This window comes from Eucalyptus grandis, chromosome 8 (assembly GCF_016545825.1).
Source record: "Eucalyptus grandis isolate ANBG69807.140 chromosome 8, ASM1654582v1, whole genome shotgun sequence".
Lineage (NCBI taxonomy): Eukaryota > Viridiplantae > Streptophyta > Magnoliopsida > Myrtales > Myrtaceae > Eucalyptus > Eucalyptus grandis.
The window spans coordinates 10,923,226-10,937,387 of record NC_052619.1 but is presented as its reverse complement, the minus strand read 5'-3'; the positions used below and the strand labels follow the sequence as shown (position 1 = coordinate 10,937,387).

The window sequence follows — 14,162 nt, the reverse complement described above, 5'->3', positions numbered from 1 at the left end:
TAGTAAATAAAATAATTAATTAAAGTCTAAACATGATTAATATTAATCTAATTACACAATTAGATTAATTAACCCAACCCTTAATCTAATCATTCATCTAATTAAATCAACATTTAAATAATCTAATCTATCTATCTAATCATACTTAAACTAATCTAAACACCCCTTAAGCATAATTAACTCCATAAGCGGAGATTAGAGAGTAAACTCACCGATTTAGCATTTCGATGAGTCCACAGCAACGGCGACGCCAAGGCGGGCGATAAACCTCAAAGCGACAACACTAACCAAGGCCAAGAAGGCACCTAAAATGGGCCTCGAAGACTGAAAACCCTTGCTATCTTCGGTTTCTGTTCTTGAGCCGAGCAGTTGGAACCGGCGGCGGTTTGGCGCGGAAATAGCGACTCCGGCGGCTTTCCGGCCGCTTGAGGGCGTATGACGGAGGCGACACACCGGGGCCTCAACCACAGCAATCCAAGGTGGTCCCGAAGCTAGAACAGCAGCCACAAATTTGTACTCCCTCTACAATTTTGAAAAACTGGCTACTGGAGGAGAAACAGAGCTAAACGGGCTTGGCCGGAGCTCTAGCGAGGGGTTGGCCAGCAATTTGCAACACTCGGGAGTCGAGGGGGACTTGTTGGCGGTTGGTATGGGTGGAGGTTGGGTTGAAATGAAAGAAAAATGGCTGAAACGGGCGAAACAGGCGAAATCGGGCAAGCTACTAGGTGGATCGACGGACCGGCAACCGGTGGCTTGCAGCAGCTGTACAAGACAGCCGGTGGCTCCATTCAAGGCATGGTTGGACTCTTTGGAACGATCTGGATGTGCTAGTCAGGGTGATGGGTGGATCATTGGCTAATTTGTCCGGAAAGACCACTTTTGACTCAAATCTTTGGCAAAAGGTTAGCTGGAGCAGAAACCGGTAGAAGAGAAAACAGAGGGGGAAACAGCGATCGATGGTGGCCTTGCGGGCATGCGACGGTGGAGGGGTTGGTGTGCTTGGTTTCCTCTGGTTCTCTTGAGCTCTCCAAGGACCACAACAATGGAGAAAGCCACCATTCAAGGAGAAAGAAGAGCTGTTGAAGCAAGGGGGTCCCCAAGGGCTTTTTAGCCTCCAACACTTGTCATCTCCTCCACTCTCTTGCCCCCACCATGACAGCCCATGACCTCAGCCATTCTCTCTCCTCAAATCTTCCTTAGCAAGCTTCCAATGGGTCCAAAATGTTCCTCCCCACATGGTGAAACACCTCAATCCACGAACGCATGCCCATCTCTCACTTGGTCAATTAATAGCAACGTCCCAGGACGCATCGCCAACCCTTTTCAATTTAGTACGCATGCGAAAGCAAACTAAAATCCTCAAACAATAAAACATTGTGATAGAAAAGTAGGCCATAATTTTCACAACATGAAAATACATAACCACACTTTTATACAAGGTAAACTATAGTATAATACAATACTATTCACAAGTCTGATCTACTATGTATTCAATCAAAACCCAAATTTTGTAAAATAGGATGGGATTTCAGTCCTCATTCGGGTCGTACTCAGGATCCTCCTCTGGATCATATTCTTTTTCAAAATCTTCCTCCTCCTCATGTTTCACATTAGGGTTCTCCTTCTTAGATTCCTACTCCTCAAGCTCCTCATCAGGGTCCTGAAATGGTTATACAATAACCATTAAGACCACGTCTCAGTAAGTTCTACCCCCTAACACTCGATTAGTAAACCAATACGCTAACCGGGCTACCTATGCACGCACGGGTTAGAGGACTTACCTTAGCTTCAGATTCCACCTGCATATTAGTATAGTTCAATAAGTACCCAAGCAATCACATTACAGATCGATATCTCAATCAATCGACCTAGTCGATTACATGTCAGTCGGACCATTTCTAGGTCATTTCACCCCACACTATATAACCTCCAATAGTATACTTAGTCACAGAGTTACATTAATGTTCTCGGGCGTCGTTTTCGCCAATGTGACGTATGTAGAAGACGCCGTTTTCGCCAGTGATATCCCTAATCACCGAATCACATATGTCCACAAATCACGTACATTCTTTTTCTCTAGCGCCGTTTTCGCCAACGTGATGTATATAATAGACAGTTACGTGCGTTCTTTAAGGCACCGTTTTCTCTAGTAATATCCTTAATCACTAAACCACGTATGTCCATAATGATGTATGTACTAGATCATTACGCACGTTCTTTAAGGCGCCGGTGATATCCTTAATCACCGAATCGTACATGATTGGTCTTAGCCAAGAGTATTCCCATTTCACTCTTACCCTTCTCTCTACTTTAGTCCATCAAAGCATTAATGGTGCTAAATAATTATACTCAGCCATCTACCAATTAATTATTCAAATTCAACTCAATATAGGATAAATTTCTCAAATTGCACAATCAATTTAATTCAACACAACGTAGAGCTCAAATAAATAAACAGACCACACCACGACAATCGGCATAAAATTTTGGTCGTCGGCTATCTTAACCTTATTTCCGAAAAATAAATAAATAATTAAATTAATTTCGAAAAGTAATAATTAAATACTAAAAATCCAATTTAGGCCCGTAATGCCTAATTGAAGCCCGAGATGGGTCATGGAAAATCCCGAGATGCATTCAATAAATAATATAGGCTATCTTCTAGCTAATTACACTAGTCAAACGCCTAACATGCATCATAATTAATTAATAATTACTAATCTACTCTAATCTAACCACCTAATCCTACTTCATTAACACTAATCAACCCTTAAGCATCATTAGCAAGCTAAGCAAGGATTAGTGAGCTAAACTCACCCGTTTAACAATTCGCTTGGATCGAAATGTCGGGAATGTTGCGGGGGACGTTAAACTTCAAAGTGGGCCTAATCTCCTAGGTTTGGAACCACCTCAAAACAGCCTCCAAAGGTGGCTGGAAACCCACAATTTTCTGGACTGAACTTGCTGAAAACAGAAGCCAAACAACTTGATTTCAAGCGGAGATTGATCGGGAAAGAGGAAATAGGCCAAACCGGACCTTGGCGGGGCTTTATTGGTGAAGAAACGGCAAAGGCAGCTCTGGTTGAGCTACTCTGGTCACGGCACAGCTGCTGGGATGGTGAGGAGGGGCGAGCAGGGCGCGGCGTGCACGGGTGGTGCACACATGGCGGCGAGTGGCGCGGTTCTGGTGGCTTCTTGGTGTGCAATGGTTGGATGGCGTGGTTGCTCCTTCCTCTGCTGGTTGCTGGTTGCACAAGCTGAGAGAGAGAAAGGATGGAGGTGGACGGTGGAGTAGAGAGAGAGGATGAGGGTGAACATAGAGTTGAGGAGGGGTGGGCCACCATGGCCATATTTTCCACCATTTTGTCTCCCCAACTTGTCCAAGAAGCCAACCTTCCTTGGCTGTCAAAAGGCCACCAATGCACTCTCCCACAACATCTCAAATGGTCCAAAATGCTAGGGGAAGGGGGAGTTACGAAATTGAGGGGTTTTAGATTCAATCGAACTTTTATTCATACTTGTTTCGTCATGAACCGGCCTCAATAAATTCAATTGACCCATCAATGATCATTTTAGCATTTTTCCTCACCCATAAGTCCATCACGCTTCTCAAATGTGCAACTAAAAATAATCACCGGCCTTTTCTGCGCAAAACGGTCCTAAACCAACTTTTTCCCAAAAAGTTTCGATTGTCAGAAAAATTTTCTGAGACTGAGTTGATACTCCTATAACTTATTGTGACATGACGGAATCTTCAATTTCTGAAATCAGACTCAAATTGGTGGTTAATTTCCATTCGACGCGTTTTTAGCATGACCTAGGCTACCGAGTAGTTTTCGGAACTTTTTAGGACAAATGACCTATGGTCGATTTTCATCGAGCCATTATGAACCCACTCGACTCACCGGCGACTCTTGATTGTCATGAAAATCTCGAGGGTTCAATTACGGACATATGGTACCAAAACGATAGTAAAATCAGATTAATGCCGATTGACGAGAATTTTTCCAATTTAGTAGAGTCACCCACGATCGGCCACACATCTCAGTCGAATAGACCTATCTCTGATCTCAAATCCATTTTTAACTGTGCCGTAATGGCCTCTAAAGATAAGCATGGTCGAGAAGCCGATTCTTGGTCGAATTCTCAAGTCGATTTGCTTTAAAGTCCTTAATAGCTTCCCTAGATAGTCTAGTTATCTCGAGAGTGATCAGCTCTGAGAACAGCCCTGTAGGCGCGTCAATGAAATGCCCGATTAATTCAGTAGAAAACAGGATTGAAAAAACTGGGATGTCACACATGGCATACGAATTTTATGCAATTTGGCCTTCAAAGTCTTCAATTCCTCTTCAATCCTCTTCAATTCAATTCAATTAAAGTCCCAAAAATTAATCTCATGTTTCCACACTTGAATCCACATTTTCCATGCCAATAAATCCATCTTGGATGCCAAAAGTGTGCTCAAGAATGGTCTTCCAACTTTCCCGATCCAATTCCGTCAATTCTTGATTTTTCGCCGAAAACTCGATTTGTAGAAAAATCTTCTGAAGATGAGTCTATGTTCCTAAAATGATTTGTGATATGACAGAACTTTCAATTTCTGAAATCGGGTTCAATTTCTTGGTTAATTTCACTATGGCGCAACTTTAGCGCGTCCTAATCTATCGGGTAGCTTTTAGGAACTTTTCATGCAATTGACCTATGGTCGATTGTTTTCGAACCACAAAGTTCATCTTCAACACATTGGCGACTCTCAGTTATCGTAGAAATCTTAAGATTTCAAATACAGACACAGGGTACCAAAACGACAGAGAAATCGGTCTAGTGCCGATCGATAAGATTTATGCAACTTAATCACATGCCTTGTCAAGTCGACCTATCTCCGGTCTCTCGATCGGTTTGTGCCGCAATGACCCTTGCAGATTAGTAAAATCAAGCAGTCGTTTCTTGGTCGAATTCTCAAGTCATTTGCGTTTAGATTCCTTAACGATTTCACCCGATAGACTAGTTATCTCGTAAGTAGCCAACTCAGAGAAGAGAACTATAGGCACAAACATGAAATGCCCGACTTATTCAATTGAAAACAGAACTGAAAAATCAGGATGTCACACTCAATGCCCCGTAGTTCTTGGCAACGGTGTAGCTGAAAAAGTTCGAGCTTTGCCAACTTTGATAGTTGAGGTAATCCATCTAATGACTTACAGCAGAAAATCCGTAGTGACACAAAGTTTGTATCTCCACAAGACTTCCCAATTCAGACAGATACAAAGTTTCTAGATTCTTCAAGCACGGTAGATCGTATTCTCTCGAGGGTTGGACAGACTTCTATGGACAATTTCTTCAACTTCTCCAAGTGTTCAAGCACCGGGAGATGTGCCATTGTGCATCTAGAAATGGAGAGACTTGACAAGTTCCTGAAGTTGGAAAACCGTTGTGGTGGCAGTATACCCGTGAGATGCAAGGTTGACAAATTAGATGGAAGCCGGTGGATGGATTCTATAATCTTCCAAGGGGACAAAATTTCCTCTAACTGGTGAGGAGCCTTGGGATTATACGTAGGAAAGGACAAGTTCAAGTGATCTAAAGTAACTAAGTTAGAGAGGTCTGGGATAATTTCACAATGATAAGCATCAAGGATAAGGCTTATCAAACTCGAAGGAAGCTGTGGCACTAGTCGAAGCTCCTTGCGGTCCTTCAACACAAGTTCTTTAAGGCAAGCGAGACAACGGATCGTGATAGGCAAACCAGAAATATGAGTATTAGAGACTTCCAAGACCCTCGCTGCGTTTGGTCGACCGGATAAAAATCAGGATAGGATATGCTTTATCCTATCCCTTGTTTAGTAGTTGTCTAGGATAGGATAAGGTCGAATATAGAAAGGATATAAACTGGATAAAAAAATCCGAGGGAGGGTAGGATAAGGTTGGATAGGATTTCTTTTATCCAAAACATAAAACCCTACACTTTTTTTCTTTCTCCGTCGTTCACCCACAGACGACTCCAACTCCTCTGTTTCCAAAGTATCAACGTCGAAGCCTTCTCCTCGATAGCTCTTCGATTCACATTGAAATTTTATGAAAGTGACGAATTTTCGAAGGTAAATAATCATGCGGTGGGATAAGGTTGGATGGAATTTCTTTTATCCAAAACATAAAACCCTACACTTTTTTTCTTTCTCTGTCGTTCACCCACAGATGACTCCAACTCCTCTGTTTCCAAAGAATCCATGTCGAAGCCTTCTCCTCGATAGCTCTCCGATTCACATCAAAATTTTACGAAAGTGACGAATTTTCGAAGGTAAATAATCATGCTCTCTCTCTCTCTCTCTCTCTCTCTCTCTCTCTCTCTCTCTCTCTCTCTCTCTCTCTCTCTCTCTCTCTCTCTCTCTCTCTCTCTCTCTCTCTCTCTCTCTCTCTCTCTCTCTCTCTCTCTCTCTCACGTTGACTTCTAAAGTAGCCATGAGGTTGGTTGTGGATTGTTTTCATGTTTCATCTATGTTTCGGCTTACGTAGGTTAGAATTCTCTCTCTCTCTCGTTGACTTCTAAAGTAGCCATAAGGTTGGTTGTGGATTGTTTTCATGTTTCATCTATGTTTCGGCTTACGTAGGTCAGAATTGTAGTTCTATTGGTTTTTTTGCTGGTTGATTGGAGATCGTGTTCTTGGAAGTGAAATTTTTATAGTCCATTCATTTTAGCATTTGGCGGGGCACAAGGTGGGCACGTCGATAGGGCGGGGCAGGGATGGTCTTTAGTTGGAGCTTTGATCAACAGTACGACTTGCCCGTGCATAAATTTTTTACATTATTTCCATGCAAAGGGCTTCTTTTCCAGAATTGTTATTATGCATTTGTGGCAAAGAGCTATGGTGGAGAGATTTTTTATTATATCCCTGCTTTGCGATGTAAAAGAGAGATTTTTTTTTTTTATAAGGTTTAAAGCTGCATATAGGCCCCAATTTACTGCTGTGATGTATGGGTGCCGTTATGCCCTGGCCATAGATTGGCGCTTCTTCCCTGGTGTTTTGAGATTGAATTTACATGTGACTTCTGTTAGTCCGGCGTATCGAATTTTGTTTTATTTATAAGCACATGATGGGATTCATTGAGGCAAAGCTATTATGTCGTCTACTGCAGTGATGTATAGATGTAGACATGCCCAGTTATAGATTATGTCTCGCCCCTACCTTTTTAAAGTTTAAATCTGCATATAGGTCCTGTTTAGTGAGTCCAGCACCATCGAATGTTTTATAGGCATGTGCTCATGATGAAGGGGTGTTACGGTGTTTGATGTGGCTCCTCATTCCCTCAGGAAACTTGATTGTTTGCTTGCTTGCTTTTGGTTGTCACAAATTTGGTTGAATAATACCTTCTGGTTCTTTGATGAATGGCCAAAACCTGCTCTCTTCTTGGTAGTTTTGAATCTGTAGATAAGGCCTTTCTGTTTTTGTGCAAAATATTTGATATCTCGAAAGCCCCTAGAAATTATATGTCCCTTCTAAACTTTTGAAAAACAACCAAAGCAAATCCACAAGATCAAGGATTTTCTCCTTACTGCAAGGAAGGAAAACCTCCTTGAAATTTGCTGATTTGAAAAAGATATTATTTTATATATTTTTTTCTATTATCTAACCTATTAATTTGTACTTGTCTAATGTTTTTTTTTTTCTCATTAGAAATAGATCACAATGATAGAGATGAAATTTTCACCATTCTTATATTAGAGGAGATGAGCCTCCAAATGTTGCTTTGGCGTATGATGTATATGCTAGCAGTGTCCACTGCTGCTGAAAGGCACTACCGCAAGCATATATTGAAGGATCGGACATAACTTAGAATCCAAGCTCATTTAGATCACCTTGACCGCCTCATTAAGAGCAATGACTTGAATTGTGTGGAACAACTTCAGATGGATAGATGTATATTTACTCTACTATGCAAGTTGGCACGTACAATTGGTGGGTTAAAAGAAGATGGACTTGTAACTATAGAAGAACAAATGGCCATGTTTCTACATGTACTTGCCCATCACGTGAAAAATCGAGTCATCAAGTTCAGATTTATGAGGTCTGGGAGACAATAAGTAGGTATTTTAACTTAGTTTTAAATGCGGTGATAAGAATGCATAGTGTGCTTCTTGTCTCACCTGAACCAATTCCAAAGGAATGTGATGGAAGTGGTTTAAGATAGGTTTGTTATGCTATTTCATGGACTAATTTAATACTTTAAAGATAATATTATTTTATTAATTTTATGTTTCTAGGGTTTCTTAGGAGCATTAGATGGCACATATACAAGGGTACGTGTTCCAAACTTTGATAAACCGAGGCACCGAAATAGAAAGGGTGAGATTGCGTCCAATGTATTAGGAGTTTGCTCACGTGACATGAGATTCGTTTATGTTTTACCTGGATGGGAAGGCTCAGCAGCGGATTCTAGAGTGCTTCAAGATGATTTAGTTAAACCCAATGGTTTAAATATCCCTATTGGTAAGATAAGCGTTTATCAATATATTGCATTCTATGTATTGTAGGTTTTAAAGGTTCTAAGACAATTAATAATATCATCATTTGTTTAAATCATGACTTTATCATTTTAAATTTGAAGTACTATGCTGTCTCTATAATTAAATTTCCTCTATCATGTTATCTTCCATCATTAAATTTTCTGAAATTGCAATGAGATGTTTAGGAATGGAAGGTAGCAATTTCAGTCAAACTCAAGGAAGGGGAACAAAGAGAGATCGACATGTATGGACAATAGATGAAGAAAATGCACTTCTAGATGGTCTTGAAGAATTAGTTGTGCGAGGAATGAAAGCCGATAACGGCTTCAAGAGTGGTTACATGATTATGTTAGAGAAGTGGTTTGAAGAAAAGTTCCCTTATTCTAACATCAAGAGTAATCCTCACATAGAGTCAAAAATGAAAAACTTGAAAAAGTTGTATAATCAGATATATGACTTGAGGAATCAAAGTGGCTTTGGATGGGACCATGAAAAACATTGTGTTGATATTCATTTTGAGGATAGTTGGCAAAAATATTGCAAGGTTTGTATCTCTTCTTCTCATTTTTCTTCTTTATTAATTGTTTCATTTTTAACAAAATAATATATTTTCTTTGTAGACCTATCCAGGAGCTACTTCTTTGAGAGGGAAGTCCTTCCCTCAATATGATCGACTAGCAACCGTATTTGGAAAAGACCGTGCCAAGGGAAATCTCAGTGAAGACCCTTCAGAAGCTCATGCGGCTGTAGATCATGAAGGTGAAAATCATGATAATGTGGCAACCAATAGTGTAAGTCAAAACTTACCGCCACTATCATCTTATCAAACATAAAATGTTTCTGATTCTTCAAGAAAAAAAAAAAAGGGGCTAAAGCAAGTGACAAATGGGCTGCTGGCTTAATTGAGATAGTAGGAACTTTTGGCTCATTCTTGGAAAAAGCTAACGAGAGAATGGAGATGATCGCTAGCCGCATCGCACATGCTAAGGATTTGGATAATGACAAATAAAAAATCAATGAGGAGCTTCTTCAAATGTCTTTAGGTACCATGGATAGAATAAAATTATGTAGAAAAATTGTGAAGGATCCTGGGAATATTCATCTATTTTTGGGATTCAAGGAGATGACAGGGAAAGCATTTGAGGAATTACTTCTCCAAGAGATGAGAGAAGAGAATGAGTGATGATTGGGAGTGATGGATCGCAATTAATGAAGTCATATCGAATTAGCACTTTAAGCTTTGTTCCAAATTGGACATCTGTTTTAGAGTCTTATATTTGGTGTTTATGATTTTAGTTATATTGAGTTGTTTCCGAGTTTGTAAGAGATATGTTTTCTCTCCCTACTTTTTTCTTTTTTTCTTCTTTTTTTTTTTTTTGAAGGTTTTTTGGGGCTAGCTATAAGCATTAATGTTATCTTTTGGGACCTTTTGCTTGTAGCCATGACTTGAAAAGAGTTGGATATGGCTTGAAACTTTATCTCTATGTTGATTGCCAAGCAAACCATTATTTATAATATTCTTTGCATCTGTCTTTTATTTTCTTAAATATTTTCTTTGTCTTTTGGCAGAAAACCTAGCCACAAACTTAAAAGGAGCCTTAAGTCAAGACAATTCACATCTTATATGAACATGAACATGAGTTTACTTTGGTCAAAATGCAGCCGGTCGATATTCAACAAATGTAAGGTACTTTATAAATGCAAATTGTTCGAGAGATCGTTCATTAACGTGATTAATTGGCATTACATCCTCATGACAGCTAGGAAAAAAAGCAAATGAACTTCAGACTTTATGCTTTGTTCTAATTGGGCATTTGTTTGATTTGGTATTGAACCCGTAACAAAATGGAAACAAACGAAAAACTTGTACGAGAGAAAAAAAAATCATATTTCAAAGTGAATATATGGAAATTGAGGTTATTCTAAAAGCGTTTGATGTTGAAGGGGGTAACCAAAATATTATTTCAAAGGAACATAAAAGATTATTATAATATGTAATCATCAAATTCGATGAGAATCTGTTAATTTGAAAAAGATATAATATTTTAGATGATTTTGTGAATATTAAACTTGCAAATTTGTACTTGCCTAATGTATCCAAATTTAAATACGTAGTTCACCAAACAATAAATTGGATAAGATATGAGGATATTTGATTTTAAATCCGTAGTTCACCAAATGGTAGATTTGATAGGATATGAGGATATCCAACTTTAAATACATAGTTAACGAAAAAATATTCAGTGGTATGTGTGCGCCACGTCATCCGCTGATGTGGCGCACACATACCACTTAGATACCGACACCTGTTCCGAGCGGGACCCTGAAAAATGAGAAAAGGGCTAGTATTCGGCTGGCTGGGCTTGGCTCCACTGCAGAAAAGAAAGGACGTCCTCCCGCCCAAAATTTTTCTCTCTCCTCACTTGAATGGGCGAGTTCTCTCTCTCCTCGTAAAAGAACCAAGAACGCTCAGAGCCTTCCTCTGTTTACTTTTCCGCGCATCCCACCTCCTCCGCCTCCGCCTCGGCCTCCGTCTCCGCCTCCTCCTCCTCGGCCTCCGCCTACCCAAAAGTCTCGTTGGTCATCTGCCTCTGGCATCTCGGTCTTGTTCCCAAGCGGCACCAGGCTCCCCACCGCTGACCGAGCGCTGTCCCTAACGCTGGCCCGCTCGGTCACGAGGGAGATCTCGGCGGACTTGGGCGGGGTCGACGGCGCGGCGAAGGAGAGGCCTGCTGCATTTTCTCTGCTTTTTTTCAACGGAGCGTGTGCTATTTCTTCCCGCTTCTGCCTCTCTTCCTCAAGCACTCCTCTCCTCTCTGTCCCGAGCCCTCTCAGTCACCCCAAGCGCCCCCCTCCTCTTTGTCTCGAGCCCTCTCACTCACCCTAAGCGCTTCCCTCCTCGCCTCGTTCTTGGTCGATGATGGCGGAGTTCTGCTTGATGGCTTCGCATGGTTATCCACCGAGCCTCGTTCTTGGTCAGGAGCAAGGCGCGAGCAGAGTCGTCAGGGTGAGTCTCGACTTCTCTCGGTTCCTCTCGATTCCGTACGTCGCAGATTCGAATCGGAACGAACTGGGTTTCGTGCCTAGGGATTGCCGAAGCGCTTTAGATAGCTTCCATCTGTTGATTCTTGTGCGGTGTTGTCGATTTTGTTCTGTTGTCGTGGCAGCTCCGTGCTTGCTGCTTGGCGTTCGGTCTTTGATTGGGTCGTGTGGTGTTTTAGCTCTGTAGCTCGTCGTTAGCTGCGGCTTTTGTGAGTTTCGATGCTGCACTGTGCACGTCGTTGACTGGGCCTCTGATGTGTTGCAGAACTCTGGTTCTCTAGGAGATTCATCTATGTAAGATCTCTTGATCACGAGTTTTTTGTTTTTTCATCACTCTTTGTCTAAAAGATTGAAATTTTACAACTCCATCTTGACCTCCGTGGCTTGATGCTCCAATCTTGGTGATTTCGGGTTTAAAGAGTGTTGCGAAGTTGCAATTAAATTTTGCTTTTCATTGGTGCTTGCACGTTGCGAAGCTTTGTCTTTGTTGATTTTGACCTCCTCAATTGTTTAGGGTGGTTTAGATCTATGTGCAGTGATGTTTGCTAGGGACTTTTCTTTTGTTCTATGTTAGATTATAGAAATGGTTAATGTTGGTCAGGTGTCGGTTCCTTGTTATTTTGCATCCTACATTCGGGAAATCTAATTATGGAAAGTGCAGGATCTTCAGCCAATTTTGCCTACTGCTAGGACATGACAAGACATTATAAGATTGGGATCCATGACCCTCAGTCCTAATCAATTCAAGGAGGCAGTGGAACCCCTATATGTACTGTTAGCAGCAAAGCGGTGTGTGCAGATTGAATCTGTGGAGAAAGATCCCGTGATTCTAGATTTGCAAGGTATGCATGTAATACTCAGTTGAAGATCTCTCTCTCTTTTATTTTTTTATTTGTTTTAAATCAATTCACGTTATATGTCAGCTTGTCCAAAAGGAGAGACCTTGAAATAAAGTGCTCGCGTTCCTTCTGGGTATAATTTATTTCTCATGTAAATTTGTTAATTACAAGCTTCAAGTCATTGATTTCATTTGATGAAAATCTCACCCTTCATGCCACAGAGATAATGAAATTTTTTGGGGCCACTATTATTTATCACCCTTACAGTTTTAAATCATCTTACCACAAAACTACTTAAGAATCTGAATTTGTATCCATTTGCAAGTGCTTGACGGTATAAGCAATTATATTAGGCCACACGAATTTGTAGAATCATAAGCTTAATGGAAACTGAAACTAGCAATTTAGTCATGGCACTTGCATTTGTATGGTCAGAACATTCATGGAAACCGAATTTCAACAACAAATGGGGGATTACTGTTGGGGTTGGTAGAACTGGCTAAAGTGCTGAACCATCTATATAGGTTTACGAGATCACTGAAACCAAGATCTGCTTCTAAAGAAAACAATATAGCTTTTGTAGGACATGTGTTGCAGTGCTCTTTGCAATTAAACAGGTTACTTGTCGTGAGAGGGGATGGTCAAGTAATGGTTTATTTATTATGATTGCAGATGTCCACTCAACTACTGGGCCCCTAGGCACCAGAATTGCCGAACAATCCACCATGCAGAGAGAAGTCTTTGAGTTTAGCATGTCTGGATTGAGTTGTGCTGAAAAGGCTGGACTAGATATGTCTCTAGTATCTGATTTAACAGGTCTTCACTCAGTGGAAACTGACATGCATCACCTGCCCAACATTCCTTCTCTCGTCTACCCTAACTTTCAATTTTCCACTCAGAGCGCTCTCTCAGATTTCATGGGAGATTTGGTCCGAAATTCAAAAATAACCATTAACTCCGATGGTAGAGTCTTGATCGCAGCTAGTGGGGCTGAGATGAAGGATCTCCTCTCAATTGTAACGGAGTTTTACCTATCGAGGAACTTAACTCAAGGAGAAAGCTTTCGATGCCAGTTCCTTATGACAACAACCACCTCATATGGTTAGTGGGTCATCGCCTTAAACCATTGTTAAATTGAGCGTATTTGTTTGTAGATGAACATGCAATTGAGAAATGCCAAATCGTTGCCCTGTTATATTTGTGTATGCGCAAGGCCAGTCTTTAGCACTTTATGGAACTGTATATCTACCTCAATAAACTTATTTGCTTCTTAACAGATCTAACTGAGTGAGAACCTTAGTTGTAAGTATAACATGTGGGAAGTAAACACAAAACCACCCCATGTGCATCAACTTAGTTGCTTGACATTAGAGAAGCATGACCCTTGGAAGGAAATTAAGCTTAAAGGCTACAATAAGCAGGTGGGTTGAGCTGACATCTGGCATTTCGCCATACTGCTGGGGATGTTTGTGCTCAGAAATTTGCATGCTTTTGATGAACTTCAAATAGTGTTATTACATGGCTTCTGCCTTATGTATGTGAGAGCCTCTGACCCAAGCGTTATAGAATCTTCGTTGAACAGTATATTAAGTCAATTGTTTCTTTTTATATGTTCCTGTTTATATTCTTCTTCTTATTTCTATTACTGCTGCAAATGTGTACTTTTGGAAATAGACTGCTCATATCCTCATGTCACACTAATTTTCTGCATTATGGTTCTTGATAATTTCCAGAAAACTGCAAAAGAGGAGGTAGACAAAATTGTGGTTACTGATGCAC

The 14,162-nt window shown here is 40.7% G+C and overlaps 1 protein-coding gene across 1 annotated transcript; it reads left to right on the top strand.

Annotated features, from left to right (window-relative positions):
- The first annotated feature begins 8,689 nt into the window (after positions 1 to 8,689).
- On the top strand, positions 8,690 to 9,685 carry LOC120286954. Its single transcript, XM_039299570.1, has 3 exons — positions 8,690 to 9,046; positions 9,123 to 9,293; positions 9,623 to 9,685. The coding sequence occupies exons 1-3, from the start codon at positions 8,690 to 8,692 to the stop codon at positions 9,683 to 9,685; spliced, it is 591 nt and encodes a 196-aa protein (XP_039155504.1).
- The last annotated feature ends 4,477 nt before the right edge of the window (positions 9,686 to 14,162 follow it).

Excerpts from the sequence above, each read along its gene's own strand:
- LOC120286954 (XM_039299570.1), top strand. The coding sequence starts at position 8,690 with ATGGAAGGTAGCAATTTCAGTCAAACTCAAGGAAGGGGAACAAAGAGA. Across the intron at positions 9,047-9,122 it reads GTTGGCAAAAATATTGCAAG|ACCTATCCAGGAGCTACTTC; the intron begins GTTTGTATCTCT and ends TTTTCTTTGTAG. Across the intron at positions 9,294-9,622 it reads ATAATGTGGCAACCAATAGT|GAGATGACAGGGAAAGCATT; the intron begins GTAAGTCAAAAC and ends TTGGGATTCAAG.